The 22,255-nt window shown below is 40.7% G+C and overlaps 1 protein-coding gene across 1 annotated transcript in view; it reads right to left on the reverse strand.

The window, feature by feature from the left end:
• Positions 1-2,861: 2,861 nt before the first annotated feature.
• The window catches only part of LOC142059554 (uncharacterized), a 37,784-nt gene continuing 18,390 nt past the window's right edge, over positions 2,862-22,255 (reverse strand). The window contains exon 4 of the mRNA XM_075098362.1: positions 2,862-3,604. Within this exon, the coding sequence (XP_074954463.1) occupies positions 3,397-3,604 (208 nt within the window). The 3' untranslated portion in view covers positions 2,862-3,396. The remainder of the gene's footprint in view (positions 3,605-22,255) is intronic.

A 22,255-nucleotide genomic window follows, 5' to 3' on the forward strand; every position in this document is an offset into this window, starting at 1 on the left:
GCTCTAAATGCATTCACGTTTAGTGAAATCAGGGAGAACATTAGGATTACCTGTACTTCCCCTGGTTAGGGGGGACCTTTTTCTGCCCTGATGCATCCACCTAGATCCTATTAGTGTTATTAAGCCACAACACGAGTGTCAGAAGAGATCACAGTACTGCTTGCGGGTCTCGCCCACAGGTAGCCTGCACGTGTTGATACCTCGATCATCTCATGAGCGTGGTGTGCAGAGCGAGGCAAAGCAAACCATTAACTAAAAAGCTCTGGGCTGGGGTCAAGACAACAGACTCCTCGGGTCTGCTAATTCATTGCATGTTCTTCCAGCAGCCCAAGGGAGAGCTGCAAAACAACGTGGTGCTTTCGTTCACCTCTCCCTGCAGTGGAGCACAGCTTCTGCATAGCACTACTGGCCTCTGCTGCCAGCATGGGAGAGGAGGCGAGGAGAGAGACGGTGTGGGGACTTACCACATTTCTGCTTCTCCAGAGGGCCTCCTGATCCCTGCATATGAGCTGCAGGAAAAGCAAGCTTTCATCTTTACCTTATTTTCATGCTTACAAATAAAGGTCAAGGCTCCTGTGCTGTAGTCAGCGCTGTACGAGCTTTAAGCAACCAGCCTGAAATGTGATTGTAATTAGTTTCCTTTCAATCTTGATGTGAACAGTGATCTTAAAATGCCAGGACTGTAGCAGTGCATATGATTAACAAGCACACAGAAAGGCAGTCGATGGAAAAATATGGATAGAAATGAACAAAATGCAAATGTTGCACTGCTTTAAATTTTATTATCCTCTCAGCTCTTCATAAAATACTGTAGACATCGTTTGATTATATTTTTAGTCTAGGGAATTAATTTTTAACTAGGGAACTTGTTTCTGTCTTATGATTACACTTCTCCGCAATGGCCTGTAGGTCTGAACTAAAAAAAATCACAGTTTTAATTGAGCTAATGATGCCCAGAACTCAAATTAATCTCACTTATGTGCGTGTCATGCCATGCAATATGTGCTATAGCTGCAGGCAACGTATGCATTTTTTCATATCAACGATCTCTCCAGGAGCCCAAGGGTGTAAATCCTGGCCAGGGCTAAGTCTGGGTCCTGTTATTGTCACCGCCTGGGAGACTCCTTGGAGGTGGCTGAAGCCTGTGGAACCAGTGGAGGGGAAGGAAAGGCAATAAACCTGGTGATATTTCACGGTCACTTCTCTGGTTTCACCCCTGCTCTTTCAAGGGCATGCTTGTAACTCACGGAAGAGCCAAGGAAGCTGTGAAGACGAGCGCTGAGCGGTGTTGTCTGGCCACATCTGCTCGCAGCCCCTTACCTCGCAGAGATTCCCTTACCCAGCTGAGGAACGACAGCAGGGCTGCTCCTCCGCTTGTAGCAGAAGAAACAGGAAAGGGAGAGAAGAAAAAAATTATTTTGCTTGTGAAACTATCAGGCTGTATTTTCTATCTGGGAAAACACTGTACTTTTTTTCCAACTGCCAAGAAAATTCACTTTATCAAGACACAGGTCTTTAAAAACATTTTCAGAGAAAGAACAGAACTAGAAGGCCATGGTAGAGGCATAGAGAGTTTGTTTCTATCCTGAGATAAAACAGAGAAGAGTATAGAGAAGAGGAACATGGTTTAACACTCTGCAGGTTGCTCGCATGCCCTGCAGGCAAGCTCCTCATACAGCACCCCGCCTCAGACATGCACAGTTGTCTTTGAGCCAAAACTGCACACCAATACCTACCCACCCAAACACTATTTAGCCTCGTCTCCAAATAATTCAAACTTATATACCACTGTTTTAGAATAGCATCTGTCGTGGTTCAGCCCCAGTCGGCCAGCTGAACACCCGGCAGCCGCTTGCTCGCTCCCCCCACCCCTGTGGGATGGGGGAGAGAGTCGGAAGAGCAAAAGCACAAAAAAAGCCCTGGTGAGATAAGAACAGTTTAAGAATTAAAATAAAATAATAATGATAATAATGATTATGATAATAATAACAATAATGATAATATAATAAAATAGAAAAAGGCAAAAAGGAAAAAGACAAAACCACAAGCGATGCAGCCGCTCACCAGCTGCCGACCGACGCTGCCCCTCCCCGAGCCGCGATTGCTGCCTCCCGCCCCCGGCCAGCCCCTCCCAGGTAACACACTGGGCATGTCGTTACATGATATGGAATATCCCTTTGGCCAGTTTGGAGCCCCTCTCTTAGCTGTGCCCCCTCCCCTCCCGGCTTCTTGTGCACCCGGCAGAGCATGGGAGGCTGGAAAAGCCCTTGACTAGTACAAGCGCTGCCCAGCAACAGCCAAACCATCGGTGTGTTATCAGCATTGTTCTCGTACTATGTCCAAAGCACTGTGCCAGCTACGGTGAAGAAAATTAACTCTATCCCAGCTAAACCCATGACATATCATATCTTGATACAGCTGAGACAGCATCCTTATTCAGAGTAAGTGGCACCCAACATTTAGAAAGCACAGCTCTGCTTGTTTATCTAATCCCATACCCACCATCCTGCTTCCTTGGCTGTTCGTTCCCTGCGCTGAAACCTGCATTGAACAGAATGGTAAAATTCCAAGTGTTGCTGTCAAAAAGTTTCAGTTTTGTGATGAAAGACGTGACCTTTCTTTCTAGCAAGAGTCTTTTTAGATTGATTAGTAAACATGAGGTAAAATGCATGAGCACGCCAGTGCTAACTTGATACTGCCACAGGCTCTGTGCATCAAATATTTTTGCTTTATTTTGAACATCCTGTCAATGAGAAAAAATATTCTAATCAAAGAAATGTGTTTCCTTCGATTCTCTTCAGTGAGTTATTTGCAGCTGCAGAATAACATGCTCAATTACGTCTGTTTTATTCCTAAATTAGGAAAAAAAAGAATCAGAAAATTATTAAGTAAGCTTCTTAGCAACTGTTAAGCGACATCCAGTATTTATTATTTAATCGCTTTTTAATTATTTTTCATCAGGTAAGAGGAGAATAGCACACTTGTTCAAAGGATTTCTTTTCACAGAACACCTTCACGCAGCAGAACAAGCTCTCAAAGCATGCACAAGGTATGATGCCTTTGCCTAGGCAGATAGGCAGAAACCTTTTCTTAAAAGCTGCTGGAGAGGTTGGTATGACCAAGAGCAAAAAGCAGCATTTATGCATTCTGGCACTTCAGTAACCACCTGGTAAAGGATCACATCCTGACTGTGCCTAAGAGGGATGTGCAAATGCTGCAGAGAAAGCAATGCAGCAGCTGATGGGGGCTCCTCGGTGCTCAGCAGCTTCTCAGGGCGGGCTTTTCGGGTATTGGAGCTTGTGGCCTTTTTTGGTTTTGTTTTACCGAAAGCAGTTACCTACCCTTTGGAAGAGGGTTCATCCGTGTCAGCTCTCCTCGGCTGCTGGGAGAAGCCTCTCACCCCGCTATCACGCTGCATTTTGAGGAACCCAGCCATGCCGGGGCTTCCCCTCCCGGTGCTCCCCACTCTGCATCCCTGCGGAGGCGCCAGCCCACGCTCAGCTTACAGACAAGGCAGCAAAAACTGCTGATCGCTGATGCAAGATCCCAGCCCATCGCCACATCTTCAGGAGACTGCCCGAGGCAAGAAGGCTCCTGAGGTTTCCTGAGAAGAGTGAACAACGTCAGCACAAAATACAGTAACACCAGCTGCTTGCAGAGCAAGCACTGGCAGGTGATTCACCGAGTGTTTTGGGGGCTCAGGAAGAAATGTCCTGTTTCCCAAATTTCCCATGAGCCAGGCTGAATCAGTTCCTCAAATATAGTACACCTGAACAATATTGGCTAAGCTGGCACAGACTAAAGTAAACTTACAGTTAGTAGTGTTGGTTTTTATTTCTTCTTTTGCAATTATACCTTTTTTCCTCAGCTCCCTTCGAGCTGTGTGCTGATACCTGCACGACCGTGCAGGGCGATTGTGCACATTTCAGCCATGAAAAGGGCACACGTATTTCTTAGGTGAATCTTTTAACCATTAACACTATTGCTAGCATTTATTGTTATTTTATAAAATGCATCTGCAAACTGCTGATCGAGACTGAACAGCAATTGGCTGAATGAGAAGTCATGAAAATTCCCTCTGCAGGGCGTGGGAAGGCAACGGACCATGGATCCTATGCATTGCTGTCATAATACACACTTACATTTGGACATCTATAGCTTTCTTTTCAGAATCCTGCAAATCATTGGTTATCTTCTCGTTCTTTTCTCTAGAGTTTCATCTATGCAGTTACCACTACAGCTCCGTATTGGTGAAATAAAGAAAATCCCTTGGCAGCTTGACCTATCTCTTTGGCTCCATCACTGGAAAAAGAGTAGTGTTCAACTCCACATGCAAATGTTTTCATACCTCAACAGCTAGGCCTTGTGCCATTGATTTACCTTCACTAGCACCACTGAAGCCCTCTTTGACACCTGAAATGAGGTTCTTTCATCCTAATCGCTGCTAGGATAAATTGTACCTAAATATGTCATAGTTCTGCAGCTGTCCAAGACCTGCTCTGTGGGTTAGAAGTCATCATCTAGGGCAGGACTTATGGTTATAAAAATCCTTGTACGGCAAGGGCTGCACCACAGCTGCCTGGCTTATAACTTGATTTACCTACTCATCGTCGTGAACATGCACTTCTTTCCTAAATTTCTTTTTAGAAGTATTACCATTAAATAGTTCCTCCAATAGCAGGAAAGAAATCTCAGTATTTTTAAGTCCATCAAAAAGACTTTGCCACACTGTAAAATACAGGTGCCTTCAAGGATAAGCTTCTTGTTACCTAAAAAAGTCCCTCTCTATACATAAACACAGTGCCCAGACACTTTTTTTTGTGTAGCTCCCAATTTCACTCGTATAAAAACTGTTTACAGCAATTCCATCCACTGTCATTTGACAGTGCTTCTATACCAAGTATACCAAGATGTGATTAGTTCCTCATGGGGAAGTCATGAGTTATGTCAAAATAAATGACAGCCAACTGGTCAAACTACTTACAGTAGGGAAGAAAATGCTGAGAAAGGGAAGCTGAGGACAATAGTAACCATCAACAGGACAAGTACCAGGTACATGACAAGAAACTTTCGGATTTACTTTGGAGGCCGTTCCTTGGTGAATTCATGTCTACCTGTCAGCTTTGTTTGGGACCACACTCCCTGATTCAAACTGATAGCAAGTATTCGAGTCAAATAAGTGAATATTTTTGCTAAATGTTGTCTGTCACATCACGTTACTCCACTTTGGTTTCTTCACCGTATGTACTAACATGATGTGGTGTAACATAGCATGATGCAGCGTAAATAATTTAATGTGACATGACAGAAAAGCATTGCTGCAGCTTTCAGAATAAACACCTGCTTTTAGCAGTTATTTTATCTTCTGGAAGAAGTTTCTTAAAATAAGTTACCTGGGTCCTGCTAAAGTACATTGCACTTTGCTGTTTGTATATCTCCACTTTCCATAGCATGTACTTTGTTAATTTTCTATTATTCCAGAGGCCATGTTCCCTTATAGGGTTGGGTTTTTTGTGGTCTTTCTTTTCATTAGAAGGAAAAAATTGTCTTACAAAAATCGGGGGGAATGGAACTAATATAAATCATGAATGAAGACACATATGGAAAAAGTTCTTATTATAGAATAAAAACACTGGCTCTGTTAACAGCAAAGAATGTATTTACCCGCAGGTAGGAATAATAACAGTAACAAAGTTTAGAAGACTTGCTTTTCCTTCAAAAACTTCAGCAGAATGTTACAAGTGAAAGCTGGGTAAAAATCGTCTCTCCTTGGAGAAATACAGACACAGATAAGGCAAATATTTAACTGTTGATTTTGTATTTGCAAATGTAGGTTTTATGAATGGGAACATTTTCAATAAGAAAAGCCAAGGTTTCAGTGAGCCTTCCTAGGATTTGGGTTCATTATCCTTGACCTGACTGACAGAAATATTAGCAGTGGGAAATAAAACTGCTGGTTTAGTTATTTAAGAAATAAAGTCGCTTATTCATATTGAAGATATTCTTTCCTTCCAAAAATCCATCCATCTGTGTGTGAATGTGTGAAAGCTAATTAAATTGGCAGCCCTATCTCTGTACTTCTCATTTGGAGGACCTTCGTCTCAAACTAGAAGAGCTTCAACCTCCCGGTCCTCAGTGCAGAAGTGTTTTTCCCAAGCAGAGGGAAGGGGAATGAAACACCCCTGTGTGACCTTTGCCTCATCACATCACAAAGTGCAAAACCGAAAAAATAAAATTTTTGAAAATTTTCAGAAAAAAAAATAAATAAATAAATTTGGATCACTGTGCTCCTTTCAAAAGGAGTAAAACTGATCCCATGAAGGCAGATATGTGGTTTCTGCAAGCCGAAGTTCACAGAGGCATTTGTCATGTTCTTTCTATACCTGACACCTTCTGAAGAAAAGCCTCCAGCTGCCACTAGGTGCCTATAAGGTTTCCACCAGCTGTCCTTCTTGCCCCTTGCTCAGAAAAGATGCCACCTTGATACATGGCGTGCAACCCTAAGGTTAAGTTCCAAAGAGGTGTCACGAAGGCAGGGCTGCGGCTGTGGCCAGTAAGGAGGAAAGGGCCTTCAGTGCTGCGGGCAGGGAGGAAACAGGCTGTCCTCCCAGGGGGGCTGCGCCGGTGTGCCAGCAGCGTGGTGGCCCTGGGGACCCCGGGGTCCTCCACTGGCCACCGCCAGCCCCGACAGTGCAGCAGGGGTCTGGTGCTCCTCATCAGGACGGGTTTGATAGCATGGAGAGCCAAATCCTACATCTTCTCCAAAGGCAAAGCACCTTTTGACCTTTGGTAAAAATTAAAAACTCAGAGGCACTGGGCAAAAGAGATTTTAATTTCTAATAAAAACAAGGACACCAGTGCCTGTATTTTTACAAAGGCCCTGAAGAGCTCCCTTGCTATGTGAGCCCTGCAAGTTGGCAATGTATTTTAATGTATTTATTTGATTATGCATTCATTCTTTCATTCATTCATCTATTCAGTCATTCATTCAGACACTTGTTCATTCATCCCTGTCCTTTGCAGGAAGAGAACATAAGCCAGCAGTGGCATACTTCTTCACTGTCCTGATTTACAGCGACGTCTCTGAGTTTGTATCAATAAATCTCTTTGGCCCTCTTCAATCCAGCATTATCCCTCATTAGTGACTGGGATTTAAAAAAAGGATTAAAAATAATATCAGATTATAGATAGATAGATAGATGATAGATAGATATGTGTATTGGTTGCAGTGCTGTGATTACAGTGCTGGGTTGTTGGGGTTTTTTCTTTTATTTAAGACTTCTCATATTCACAGTTCTCTAGATCTTGCAATCATTTTCACAAAAAATCCCTGACTTTTTATTAACTGGCACAATAATTTTGCTATCAGTACTGAATGATAAGGTCCCCATTGCCCTCCCAGTGCCTGCCCATCAGCTGCCGATGCAGAGGGGAGCTCCAGTGAGCCTGGCTCTCACCTCTACCTTCCTTGCCTCTGCGAGACCTTTTGGTGTTTTCTGGCCCAGGGAAATACTGATTTAAAAATAACCTTTGTGGAGAGGCCATCCCTGCTCCGGTTGCTAGCAGGTTGTGTCTGGAATCACCTTGCCATCACTGTGCGTCTCAGCCCAAACATGTACATTTTATCTGCTTCTAAGTATGTCTTAAACATGGGAATATTTCCTCTGAAGAGGACTGAAATGAAGGGGAACTACTCTTTGACTTGGGATTACTCACACTCTAGTAGCTGCTGGAACAATTTATCTCCCATATCTCTGAAATACCCTTAATTAATCTTGCAGACAACTTGCAACATAATTGTGTCCTAAACTGTTAACCTTGAAAAATATTTGACAGTGTACTAACATCTCAGAAACTTGTTATCACAGGGAATAAAATAAATCCACAGCTATCCTAGTTTCTCTTGAAAGTCCTAGAATAATTCTTCGTTGTCAGTCTTTTTATTTCCCTGAGTTTTCTTTTTGACCTGGTGGCAGGAGATGCAGCAGAGAAAGAGGGCATGCTAAAAAAAAAAAAAAGAAAGGCAGTTTGGAAGAAAAGGTAGTTATATACTGTATATAACTTAGTATTTTTTATAAAAAGGGCTTGCATTTCTCACTCATTTGCATGTCTTCAGGGCACCAGAGGAAAGAGGCACAACCTGTCATCTACAATCGGGTCAGAACTAATCCCTGGTAAACAAAAAAGACAACACTGCAAGTCATGTAGTGCAGAGCCATAGCTGGACTATAGTTGCAACTGCTTCTTCTTAAATAAGCCCCTCCTATTGAAAAAGAATTATGATGACATATAGGTTGCCAGTGTACTTAAATGCCATGTTCACTTTGGCTGAGAAAATGAGAGATTTAAGATACATGTGTTCCTTTGACATCAGTGACCTTATTAAAGTCACAGAAATCCTGAATAACTGAATAACTTTAATTAAAGTTATTAAAATTTCTTCTATTGGTTAGTCCTTACAAGCTCAGAAGCTCTACTGTAACAGTCTGGCATCGACTGCTGTTCGTAACGGAGACAGTCCTCTTCCAGGCCTGTCTGCTGTTCTTACTATGCTGCCATTTGAAATCATCAGGAAAAAATAATCATAAGCTTAAAAAAGCTAAAGCAGACAGGCTGTTTCAGATTATTTTAGTATGTGTGTTTGCCACAACAACCGAATGTTCCTGTTAAAATCATAGTCTGGTTTTCCTCCTGAAAATCAGGTTATAAACAAAAGGATTAGACAAACACAGACCCAGGTTCTGGTCTGGGTTCAAATGTGCATTTGAAATTGTGGAAACACTTTGGTTCGAGGCCTTCTTTATTTTAATAATAATTGTTTTCCTAAATATATGTATTGTTTATGTGTTTCTGTGCCAGGGATTAGCTATGTAGCTTAGCAGAAAACAGAAAAGGAGATCATTATTTTACAATTTAATTCAGAGGAATTTGAAGGCTGGGGATCAGTAGGTAAAGCAAGCCCAGCTGCATTTCTTATAATTTTCCCATTAGAATATACTAATTTCCACACTGCTGCTCTCTTATTTTCGGTGTGTTTGTAGGTATTTTTCTCATATTTGGATCCAGCGGCCCAGAAATCTTGAAAAGCATGAGTCTGTTTTTTGCTAAAGGAACACTTTCTCACTTAGTTCAGATATGTCTTCAGCTTTTATTTGCTAATCTTCATATAAAATGGTAAAACCGTGCTGCTAAAATGATTTTATTGCACATTCACAAACTTGTAATGGGTATTCCAGAAAAGAAACTTGATATATGATAGGTACTTGTAAAACTTGGCCATCCTAGAGCTGCTCCACAGTCTTGACCGTGTTCTGCCTAATAACAAACCTTCAAGACAGGGAACAACTTTCATCTCCACTAGACAAAGAGCTGAGACTTGGAGGGGGTGTCTGTATTCAAGGTGGCTCAGAAAATGCGTGACACTGCAGGGAGATGAATGTCCATCTTCAAAGCCTGGAAACCCAACTGCTGCAGCATCCTCCTTTGTGTATGGCTTTTCCTCCCAGACACAAATGCCTTCTCCTCAATCCCCTTTAATGCAGGTTTTTAGCCAGCAAATAGCCAAAACTTTTAAATGGCTTAAACTTTAAACTGTTCAACATGTTAAAATATTTACTGGGAAAATATCAGGGCTGTTGTGTATACTCTAAGCATTTCCTCACTCACGGTATTACATTTTGAAATGCTGGATTTCCTCTTCGAGGGAAAGATTTATTCAACTTACTCCTTTTCACATATTAGAACTCTTAAAAGGAGCTTTTTAACTTCCTTAAACATAGCAGAAGACTGAAAAAATTTAAAAAAGAAAAGCTTTTCAAACATTTGAATTAACATTGACAGAACACATTTGATCTGGGCATACTTCTGAGGTCAGGATATGAACTATCACCAAATATCTGAAAGCTCGCAAAAGGGGTATTTATGAAATCTTTGTAGAAAGTCAGGTATTCCTGTAACAAGTACAATTATCATTTAGTGCCCTACTGTTAAATATTATCACCTGTCCAGTGATATCTCTGGTTTCCAGTTGTGAAATCCAGCGATAACTTTCCCGGATATTATCGTTTTAACAAAAAATAAAATCAGGTGACCTGAATGCATCTATTCCCCGCCTGACTGCCAGTTATCTAATATGAGCTCAGAGTTCACTAGCTGTTCATTCAGGCTTTTCTGAGATATTTTCAAATACATTTTTAAAGCATGAGATTTGCTTCCAAAGATTAGCAACCCCCCCTACAACCTATTATTTGCTGCTTTAACTTGTTTAAACCACCTAGCTCTAGCGATAGCAATTTCACCATCACCACAACACCAATCATACCCACATATTTACACCAGGAATACCTTTAGCCCAGTGACACGTTAGTCTGCATTACCAGCTCCTTCGTTAGAGATTTTTTTTGTTTTTGCACAGCGTTCTGTTTGTCCTACGTATGCCACAGCTGCCTGTTGAAGCAGCACAGCAAAAGCTTTGGGGATTTCCCAACAATAAAGTTGAAATCTCTTTCCTGGTTAGTATTCAGCAAGGCTATAACATTTAGAAGACATTTTCCCTTCTCCCAGCTTTCAATAGGCTACATTTATCAGCATGGAGTAGCAATCAACATGTATTTGCTCATGTATTTATATAAGTCAGCTGTATGCTTCCTCGTTATTTGCAATTCTTCCTTTAAAAAACTTTGGTTTCTGTGTCTTCAGCAAGGAAATTCTGGTTATATATTATGTCTATATGGTTGTGTGTGGAAAGTACTTTTTGGTGTACAATAAATATATCAGTATTATCACAGGTATTTCATTAATAGCTAAGTTAATTATTTGTGTGACCCCTTATTTCATCCCCAGATGTATTTAATGTTGGCATTATGGTATTAAATAAGTTATCTTCAAAAAAAAATATTATTTATGTCTTTGCACTTAAAAAGCCAGTTTCCTACTAGAAGCTAAATTCTAATACTACTGGATTCTTGAGAAAGGGAAAATCATATATTCTGCAAACCTCTGGCTGTGACCTAAGATAGCTGTCCTGCATATAATTAAGCTATGAAAGGACAGCATGGCCTTTCTGAGAAGTGTAAGGAATGGCCATTCTTATTCACTGAAGAGAACAACATCCATGGTCTGCTCTGAGTGGCCAAAGCCTTCAATTCAATAATAATCAGTGACTTCAGGGCCAATAGAGTTTCTGTATTTTGCCAGAACTAAATATTTCCCATCCAGTCATAGAGGCACTTATTCTTAAAGCAGTTGTGTGAAAATGAAGCAACCCTTTTTTTCTGGACTTGTTTTAAAAGAATGAAGGGTCCTTGAAAATTGCTTGAGGGTTTGGAAGAAGAGAAATCATTCCAATGGAAAGACACTGGTGGGCAGAGTGCAGATGAATACTCGGTTTTTTACCACACCTGCAAGGCACAGGCGGTGCTGCAGGTGCTCTCACAAGGCCAGTGCACGCATGGGGACAAAGGGACACAGCAAGACCTCAAAGGTGCTGGCACAGCAAGGTGCTCCTACTGCAGTGCACCTGCAGTCCCTCCCTCCCCACTCACCTCCAGCTGGTTTCATCACACATGGTTCTACTGTCACAACCGAGGCGCTGAACAAGCAGCCAAAAAGCAGGGGGGACGATGAGGAGTGGGAGTGAAGGCTGTTTACAAAAGATGGTGACCCCAACCTACCTATTTCCAAGGGGCAAGGTTTCACTTCCATCACTGATGTGTGTGCTGTTTTGTTCCTCTAGAAATGTTTCTCCAGGGCAAAAGATGCAAAAATGTACCATCCTTGAGAAAAACCTTCAGAATTTAATTTTAATAAGTCACAATTTGATTTATTTAATACAGCTTTTCTCAACCATTTAGTTGCAACACCAAAGGGTCATGAAAGGCAATTAGAAGACACAAGGCACTTAAAATCTTATTACCACCTAAAATAAAGAGTCTAAATCCTACTCCCTCATTCCACTTATACCATAATCCTCAAGGTCACACCTGCAACCTTCTGAAAAGAATTTAGAACTGTGGTCACAGGCTGGAGGGGGTTTAATTTCACTGTAAGGGGGTCTTAAATATGTTATACATGAAATAAAGTCCATCTGACTGGAAAGAGTGAAAAATGCACTAGTCATTCAATAAATGTGCAAATTCTGCATTAATTTATCTTCCCTCCTTATCTTACTGACTCGTCTCACCAGAGTTAAAAACAATGTTTCCATTCCTTCATATAAAACCACAAAATAATTTTTTTAAATAATACCCAATTCAGAAAAGCACCTTTGGCACCTGTCTACCCCCCACTGTCTCCAAATTAATGGGCATCAACTGTCCCAACTGATTTTCTGGAATAAAATCCATTGATCTCTGTCAGTCAGGATCCTGAAATCTGAAGACCTGAGGTTTAAGAACCCAATCTGCTAATATGCATTAAAATGAGTTATGAGCCTTCACTGAACTTTGGTTCAGGCTCTGAGAACCCCAAATCCAGCTAAAAGTCATCCAAGTAAACCTCAAAATAAAACTAAATTATTTGCCTGGGAAAGATTAAAAAACCCTATGATGATGATGATGATGATGATCATCATCATCATCATCATTAAAGCTGCAGGAAGAATCCCTTCTCTCTATTCAGTAGGATATCCCTCCTGGGGCTGCAGTTTGAGATTTCTGTTCTACAGACCAAATATACCAAATGTAGTGAAAAAGAGATGAGCTGCTGAAAGCTCGGTGAAATGACTCAGAGTTGAATGGATTCATTCACGATGTTTTCCTTATTTGCTTGTACATATAGAATAGGTATAGCTCAGCTGAGTTATAAGGTGACATCAGAGTGGTCTGAAAGTACCTGAGGCGAACACCCTGAGGGAGGGGAAGGATCCTTTGGGGCAGTACGTGGGGCTACAAGTAGGATGAATGGGATTAGAGGGGAAATGGAGTTGAATATTAAGAAGAAATTATTCCCAGCAGCAGATCAGCTAAACTGAAATAGTCTCCCAAGGGAAGTAATAGAAACGGTGCCATTTGACATCTCTAATGCTAGATTTGGCAAACTCTTAGAAACACAGTCTGGAGAACAATTTTACATCTGCAGGGAGGTGGCGAGGACAACCTAAAACAACCTCACTGAATCCCTGACCTTTCTAACTGCGTGTGCTTATTTGCAAGTAATACGGATAAGGTCCCCGCAACACAACACTGCGTTAGCTACCTATGCACACGGTAGGCCACAGTGGGTACACAGGTTTAATGAAACACTATAATTAAATTTAAATTATCCTTTTTTTTTTTCTTTTTTTCAGATGTGGAAAATTCCTGCACACCGAAGCAGGGTTAAAAGAAAAAAGAGTATATTTGTTTAACATTTCTCAAGAAATGCTTTTCCGTAGAGGCCATCGTTATAATTAAAACTGCTTAATCCGATCCCTTGAGATATTTCCATACATATTTGCTATCCCAAGGCAAACTGAAATATAAACTCATTCAAAGTAAATCTGTCAGGAGGAAAATCAGAATGGTTTTCCCAGTCGGATCCCGGCGGACTGGCTGAGCCTGACTCCAACTGTGTCAGCTCCATGGCATTCTGGGCAACAGGACTGCCAAAGAGGAGGTTTGGCGTTGCAGGGGTTAGCAGCAGCCAAGCAATCTGGAGGAAGCATCTCATGCTCTGGTGAGATGTCTAGAGCCTAAGGAATAGAAGAATTAAGTCTGGGCTTTATTAAATCCCCAGTACTGGCCTTTTAATATGATCAGCCTGTTTTCTCGATTATCGGAATCTTAGTTAGCCTCGTCACATTGTGTTTCTGTGCTAATACAAAAATTTTAAGACACAACAGAAACTGCAGTATTCTTTCTCCTGCCATTGCTGACAACTTAGATAATATTTCTTACTGGTTTTAACAATTACTTTCTCCGATTCACTCATTTTAGACTGACTTCATTAGTGACTTCCCACCACAGCATTTTTCTTATTGAAGTCAATAATTACATTTCCATTGTAACAGCACACCTGTAGGTCTTGAAACCGGGCTGAGGCAAGACAAGGCTTCAAAAGCCTTGGGAAGTGCCGGGTGACAGTCTCAGCACCCCAACCTGCACGTCCAGAAGGCAGAAGCAAAATGCTTGCTCCTGTTCTTCATGAACCATGAGCCAACCTCTGGAAACGCCTGGCTGGATCACCAGCATCTGGTGCCCCAGGGAGGGGAAAAGACAACTTGGTCATCTTTCAGAAGAGATGCCTTTCTAACCCTCCAGATAGACCAGCTACAAAGGATCCCCACTGACAGGATCAACACAGCGCTGCAGGGAAGAGGGGGCATCATTCGGCGGCATACAGCCAGACTTCTTATGAGGCAGAGGTTAACTGGAGCAGTCTAAAATTCAGATAAGATTAAGGGAAACCAAAGGCAGCAGAGAAGTGCACAAAAAACCCACAGTGACAAGATGAATCTTGCAAAGGAGGTGCCCTCACCAGCAGGCACAGCCAACAGAAGCCTTGAAGCTTTTCCTGCTCAAATCAAAACTCCCACAGTCTTCAAGTGAGACCAGGGGCAATACTTCAGTCCCAGTAAATTACATTACTTTTATTCATATTAACTCTTACAAAGCTTGGAATGCCTGAAGACCCAGCCCACATAGGTGTTTGTTTATATGTATGAATTATGAATGTTAGGTAACGTAAATTATGTATATATCACCGACCCTTTCCAGACAAAATTCATTACTGAGATTTGGGACCAGCTTGTGTCAGACTTGCTGACGTCAGCGTTGGCAATGTCTTGTCCTTGCACTGGAGGACATTCCATGAAAACAGAGCTCCTCAGCTGGTCCGAAAGGATTAGGAGAACTGATAGAGTAAAAAGAAATTTCCAAAAAAAACCCCCCGAAAATAGCCAGAGATTTACTGCAGTACGGTATACAAAGGAAAGTAAACAAACATGGCTTCATTACACAGCTCACTACACTCAGCAACTGATCTGCAATCCCTATTCCCTGGCCACATACAGTATCTCATCAGCGATTTCTGTCCAGGAAAGACAATAAAATAAGAATGTATATTGCCAAGGTGAAGTTTTAAGAGTTACAATTTTAAATTTCATATTAGGGATAAGGTAAGATTTATGGATGATATACTGATTTATAAATATATTTAGACAGTAAGTATTTTTGGCTTTAGGCTGGAATCAGAAAGCTTGGTGTAAAGAAAGATTTTTAAAGGTTTTGTGGTACATAAAATAAATCCAACTTATACTTTCAAAGAGCCCTCTGGCTGTATAAAAGATGATAACAGTGACAGTGAAAAAAAGATTTCTTATATCTACAATGCTCCATTATTTTCTCATTAACTTAAGTTTTAAAGGGAATCATATTAGTGCCTCCAGTGGATGAGCTATATAAACAAGAGCTACAAATTTATCTGTGCATTAAAATGAATGCTATGGTAACAAGTTTGATTGCTTTGGCTGCAATTTAAAAACCTAAAGGGTGTATTATCCTGAGATAATCTCACCCTTGGGTCCTTATATATATTATATCTCATGCCTTTAATCCTGCGAGACAGTGCCTAGCTAATAATATCCCCTCTGCCTTTGTCTGGTTTGTCATACTGGAATGGAAACATGCCTCTTCCAACTTCAGATAACACATTAGTTAAGTAATTTTATTTTGGTCACTCTGAATCGTTACTTTATGTCTGAAGAATGTGTAAAGATTTATCTCCTTGCACAGTAGGGAGAATTTTCTTAGTAAGAGAGTAGTGCAGCATGCAGCACTCAGTGGAGCAGTGAAACTGTTATCCTTCGAGGTGTCCAGGACTTGGCGAGGCAGAGCCACAGTGGAGCCATCTGCTGCAATGCTGTGCAGCCTTGGAGGCCAGTTTTGTACCAGAGATGGATAGTCGGTGCCTTGGGTACCGGTACCTCACACGCTGGATTTGCCGGTCTTCACAAGGGACACCTCAACAGCTGCAAACCACCCCAACGTGACTGGTCTTTTGGCCACTTCTTGGTGTAGCGTGTCTTGCTGAGGTCACTCCAAACCCACCAGGACATGGGCGCCACTTAGGGCTGCTCAGGTCCACACTGTTTTTCCAACCATTTCGGAGCAACTGAAGTGGAGATGGTCTTCCATCTGGCTGTGGAGTTGTTCTTTTAAACCCTTCTTTTGAAGTGCTATGAATGTAGATTTACTGAAAGATTAGGATTACTTTAGCCTACATTGATAATTTTCAGGTCCTCGCAGCAATCTCTTCCCATTGAAATCTGACCTGCATGTGATGAGGGATCCTCTGTGCATTGACTGGCAGGTGACTATGGTGGGCCCGTGTTTAGACATGGTCACTGTACACTGGAAGCACACAGATAAGGAGACAGGATCCACTTCTTTGTCCTGCAGATGAAGTAGTGCCTGAAATCCTCACATCCCGTTATCCATAAAACAACAATCTTGGAAGCTTGAGGCATTTTCCATTCTCCAGGCCTGAGCCTTTCAGTAGCCAAATGCCTCTTAGAATAATCCCAAATCTTACAAAAGTTGAAGGAAATCAGCATATCAGTATGTTCGCTTCGTGCCTTGAATTAGTCAAGAAAGTGGCAACAGCCAGTTTTCCTGTTTTTTTTTTCACTCACTCACAGCTCTCCTCATACCGTTTATTGCAACATTATTATTCCCTATTAGTTATTTCCCCATATAAACTGCAACACCCTGACACTAGAGTGTGATTTACAGATGGAGACAGTGATACCTTATTAAAAGAATAGGACCTTGCTTTTCAATGTCTAAGGTAAATCCTAAGGGTTAGCAAAGACTCCTCAAGGTCCCTGTCAGCTGTTGCAAGGCTTTTATATATACTGTTCCTGGTATAAATTGCTTCTGAACATGACTTCACCTGTCAGTTCTGTTGAGATATTTTTGAATGTCATAAACTCCCACATCTTAAAGCCAGGTGTTGAAAGAATCCCTATTATTATCACTACATTGTCAGCGACAATAACAACAGTTAATAAGTGATGATAGGGATATAAATGTCTGGTTCCTGTGTACAGCTTGTCATTTGCAGTCAAATCTAACACTGCTAGAGGAGTCTTTGGGAGCGAACGCTGAAAAAATGGATGTCTTCTGGGAACTGGCTCAGTAAAAAGGCATCCATGTTTAATTCCACTTAATCTTTTCTAACTTAAATGTGCTCCGCTCATAAAAAAGCAAGTGCAAGCCGGTGAACACGTACACATATGTATTATGGACTTTTTAATTTAAAAGGCCTGTCCCAGCCTTCAGTGGGGTGAGAAGGGGGCTTGGCGACATTGGCTTGGGCAGTGTAACCAAAGTCTTGTTTAGGGAGGGAGTCGGTAGCTCACAATCCAGAGGGAAATCTTAAAAAATCCAAAGGCAGCCAGTACACATGTTGCCAAATCTCTGAACGCAGCATCACATTGTTCCCGTGCCATGTTGCATGGTGTTTTATTTGTTCTCTATTTTGTATAGGTTAAAGTCGGGACTAACTGATATTTGTCTCAGAAAATTGTTTACAGCAGTCATTTTTGCATGCACCTCTCCTCCAAAAAAATTAAAAATGGGCATGAAAGGGAACTGCCTATCACACCTGGATGAGACACGTCCTCGGGCTTTGCCTTCTCTGTGTTCCTAGGCTTTGCAGGTCTGTTAAATATCTTTTGCAGGAAATCTCTTTCCCTTATACGTACTGTGTATATTTTGTCTTTTACAACATATTAAATAGCCCATGTAAGAAGAGTACATGAATTATTGATATTGTACCAAGAGAGACAGTGTAGGGGGAACAGAGAGAATATTACATGATGTGGTAAAGCAACCACATGTTTCAGTTAGATGCCTGGGTAAATAGCTCTGTAAGAAACCCTGTGGTTTGTTACTCGGTATATATATGGTTGATCTCAGGTGCTTTCTTGCTCACTGTGGTTATCTCTTCCAGTTCTTAGTTTCTGAGCATAAGCTGATACAAAATTTTCTACAAATTATTTAAGTGAGAAGTTCAGCTCTGTCTTTAAATTCCTTGCCCGTTGTAAATCCAAGGGAAAGGGAGATCCAGGTTTTCCTGCTTCATTTTGTTCTCTTTGCAGGATTCATTGGCTGAATTTTCAGCATTTTTTTTCCCAGAAGAATTATTCCTTTTGGCTGGGAGGGGAACTCTTTGTTTGCCACATCACTCTGAATTTCCCGCCTCAGCTAATTTCATTAGCCTGCATAAACATGGGCTCATTCCTGCATGACCTGAGGGCTTTGTAACTAAATATTGCCTCCAACTGACCACAGGTAAATTACCAAGCAAGGCACAAAGTCGAGGAAAGCAACCATTCTGCCCAGTGTGGAAAAATGACAACTGTAAGATACAGATCTCCCACTTCCAAAATATATCATTTTCTACCTTTTTAGTGTTTCTTTTTTCTGCAGACAAGGGTCAGAGCCCATTTTGTCCTACAGCACAGGCTTTGTGCTTTGTTTTGTGTCAAATTCATGTTATCAGTTCTTTTCCTTTGACTGAAGTCAAACATCAAACTGAAAATCACTCCTTCATCTATTACACTGTGAGTCAGGGAAAAAACCTTTACACTTTTTAGGAAATAATTGGGTAATGCTATAACAGGACCTCCTAAGAAAATCATGGTAACAGGCTGTCATAGGCTTTCAAAGCAGAAAGGGGAAAATTGTTTCATGAGAGCCTTTAAGCAGTTGTATCTGCAGACTTCAGGTGAACAAACTGCACGTGGGCAGCAAGGAATAAATCAAGTACTTACATAAATTTTTCAGTCTGTATTGTTCCTGTCCCAAGCTCTACAATTTTGCATATCATTTTGAGCATTTCAAAATTTGAAGTTATTTTTGTCCTCTAAGAAGTAGCTTCTACATAAAGAATGGTTGCTAATGTATTATAAACTAGGATTAGCTTAATTAGGGTCTTCACAAGAAAGTAATGACTATTTAAGCCCTGAAAACAAGCTAATTATTTTGTATCATATTGTTGCTAATGCTGTCCTCAGTTCTCTTAAGGTCAATATTCAAAAAGATGTATGGCAGACATGCTAATTAACAGATTTCTTGCAATCACGTTACCGATTTTTTATAATATATTAAAATTCCTCTTTTATGCAACACTCCATATTGCTACTCAAGTTAATTGACAGCATGATTCAGTGCTTTCTGTAAGATTACATCACCACCAAAGTTGCTGGTAGAGTTGCACAAGATACAACCGTGATTTTTTCCCTAGTGCTCTGCTGAAAAATTCTAGTAGTTTCATTATTGGTGCCAGACATGTTCATAAATTCCTTCTATTTCTATTACTTTATCACAATTCATTTGAAACAGTTAAATAAATCCAAATTAACAAATAGAAGCTGAGGATCTGAACTTCCAAAAGGCAAGGCCCCTTCAACAGGATCTGAAACCCCTCTGAAGCATCTCTTCCCAAAAGCCCTTATCCTGCCATCCCACCTCTGCACGCTGTAGTTGGAGCTTATGTTACATACCTGGCGTTAGGAGTGGAAAGCCCATAAAACCTGCACGTTTTATATAATACAATGGAATGTAAACCTATGACAGTTTTCCATAACTACTGCGTTTAAAAGCATATGGAATATCTAGTATTTAATTCCTACCTGTGCTTTCCCCTTTTCCATACATAATAGTTGCCTTTTCTTTAAAATCAACCTCTACTTTTAAATTCCTCTGTTCTTACCTTTCATATTCAGTATTTCTTCATTGTTACAGTGTCTCACATTATCTGTACTTCCTGTTCCTTCAACATTTTTCACACGCACACATATACACCACAGACGTATTCCAAGACCTCACTGGTGTGTATGCAATTAATGACTCAATTTATCCTGACACACAAACTCTAACAAAGTCACAATAAATGATTCCTGATTAGATAGCTGATTTCCATAAAAGAGCACTGGAACTGAAGCAGATGAATTCTCAGCTCTACTTTTAACTGGCACATTGGCTCTGGTTCAGCCTAAATTTCCCATGGTGTTAGTCGATCTAAATCCCTGCACCCCTGCCTTAAAAAAAAATAAAACTGGTAAATGTAGAGATACATAATATAAAGGTGTATAATTTCAATAAATATAAATACCTTTATCTTAAGTGGAATAATGCAAGGGTACGTAAATATAAATACCTTTATCTTAAGTGGAATAATGCAAGGGTACGTGTTCTGCTGCAAACCAAACAGCTGGCAGAAAATGATTACGCTATTATCAAGCATCTATGCAGTTTCTGCTGTTAGGTATTGTCAAATCAAAATTATTAAGCTTCATTAGAGAGCTGGTGCCTTTAAAAGAATTCTTCTGAATGTCCTAGATGAAGGCCCCTTCAATAAGGACTGATAGCGTTTCAGCTCTGCAGCATACCCGCTCTGGCTTTTTTTCCATCTTGAATTTCCCATGGTGTCATCTTATCTAATCATTGCTTGGTAATGCTGGCTCCATAAGAAATCTTCCATAGAAAATGAGAGTTCATACATCTGTCTCCTGCTGAAAATGCTCATGAATAATGGCATGCCGCAGCACCAGTCAGTAAGAAAGCAAAGAGCGGTTCCAACTCTGTGAAAGGCAAAAGGCTCTGAAGGAAGAGAAATTTGATTCTTATTTTAATTTTGTACAAGGGGCTTCCTCGAGCCTCGATTGTCCCAAGCCTTGAAGGAATATTAAGGGGGAAGCCACAAAGAAATCTTTTTTTTTTTTCTTCTCAGAGCAACAGCCAGACAACAGCTATACCTTCTGTGGCTGGTTAAGTGCAGTGACAGCCTCTTTTTTTGTACCGCTAAAGTAAAGTTCTGAAGGTGAGAGCCCCTGAGCACTCCTTGGTGAAATCCACACCAGCCTGCAAGGGATCAACGGCGCGAGGAAGCCAGTGTGTGTGAGTGGGTGTGCACACCCACGCGTGTGTGCAAGCCTGCAACTCCAGGCACGTGCCTTACATGCGTATTTTCTTCTGACATTTCCATCAACTGAACGTCGTTGCCATTTATTACTGTCATAACTGGATGCTTATTAATTTTGTGTTCAATATTTCGATCATACAATGGATCCCAGCCTTCATTTATTATAAGTATAATCATCACCTTCCTCATAAACCCAGCTCTGTACCCTGGGGATCCCTGGCAGCCCACCTTGACTATGGACCCTTCTCAGATGTTTCTGGCTGATGAAACAATTAATTTTTTTAAGTCTCTTATTGACATCGTGATCCCAAGAGCATAGTATGAGTTAAATATTTGCTTATTTTAATTGCGCATTTCACATGCTAGAAGCAATTCCTGTATTATATTACTGGTACAATATTCTGCACTGTGGAACTCTCTCTAATAAGGAATCAAATTCAATCAGACTTGAGAACTATTCATGTGAATGACTACCATTACTTGATATCATCTGTAATGCAATAAACTGAGTGTTTGATATAATGCTGTTATATTAGGGATATGCATAACCTATTTGTTATCCCCCATGTGAATCACAGAAATGGTGTGATCAAAATTAATTACATTTTAGGGTATGTCTGAATTACAGCTAATCAAAAAAATTCACTTTAAATGTGTTTTTCAGAGAAAAAAAAAATAGATGTGGTGCTGGGATCTCATTTGCAAAATAGCTTTTTTCTTAAAAAGCTATGCATGTCACCAAGAAAGTTTGCTCACTGCATTAGTGTCTTGCATTGCAAGCTGCAGCAATGCTGGCTATGGAACGTGACCTCTCAAATAAATATTACATGACATGAAGATATTACATCAGCTTTTAAAATAGAAAACTGAAAAGGACTTATAAAAATAAAAGCATTTCCAAGTCAAATATTTTATGTGAAGTGTTACCCATGGGAGCTTTTTTCATAAATACATAAATGCAGCTTTTGGGGAATGCCCGTAATTGCTGTATTACATATTCTTACACTTGGCAAACTGATTCCTGAATTTGAAAAGAAATCAATTTGGGCTTTTTCAAGTGATAGGGATAGGCAGAAAATATGTTTACATTTGATTACAGTAATTACTTATGTACACAAGAAACTTTTAGGTCTTTAATAAGTTCACTGAGAATGACTTTTATCTTAAAGCACAACTTTAAGCCAACGGGACAAATGTAACACACAAAGAAGGCAATCCCACAGGACGCGGATCTGATACTGAGCTACATCTTTATGAAAGATATATGTATATAGATATATAAGGGATGCAGTCTGAGGTATCACAGGTGCGTCAGGGAGTGGAAGTGGAGCTGATGCTCGGCCTTGAA

The sequence above is a fragment of the Phalacrocorax aristotelis genome, chromosome 7 (genome assembly GCF_949628215.1).
Source record: "Phalacrocorax aristotelis chromosome 7, bGulAri2.1, whole genome shotgun sequence".
Lineage (NCBI taxonomy): Eukaryota > Metazoa > Chordata > Aves > Suliformes > Phalacrocoracidae > Phalacrocorax > Phalacrocorax aristotelis.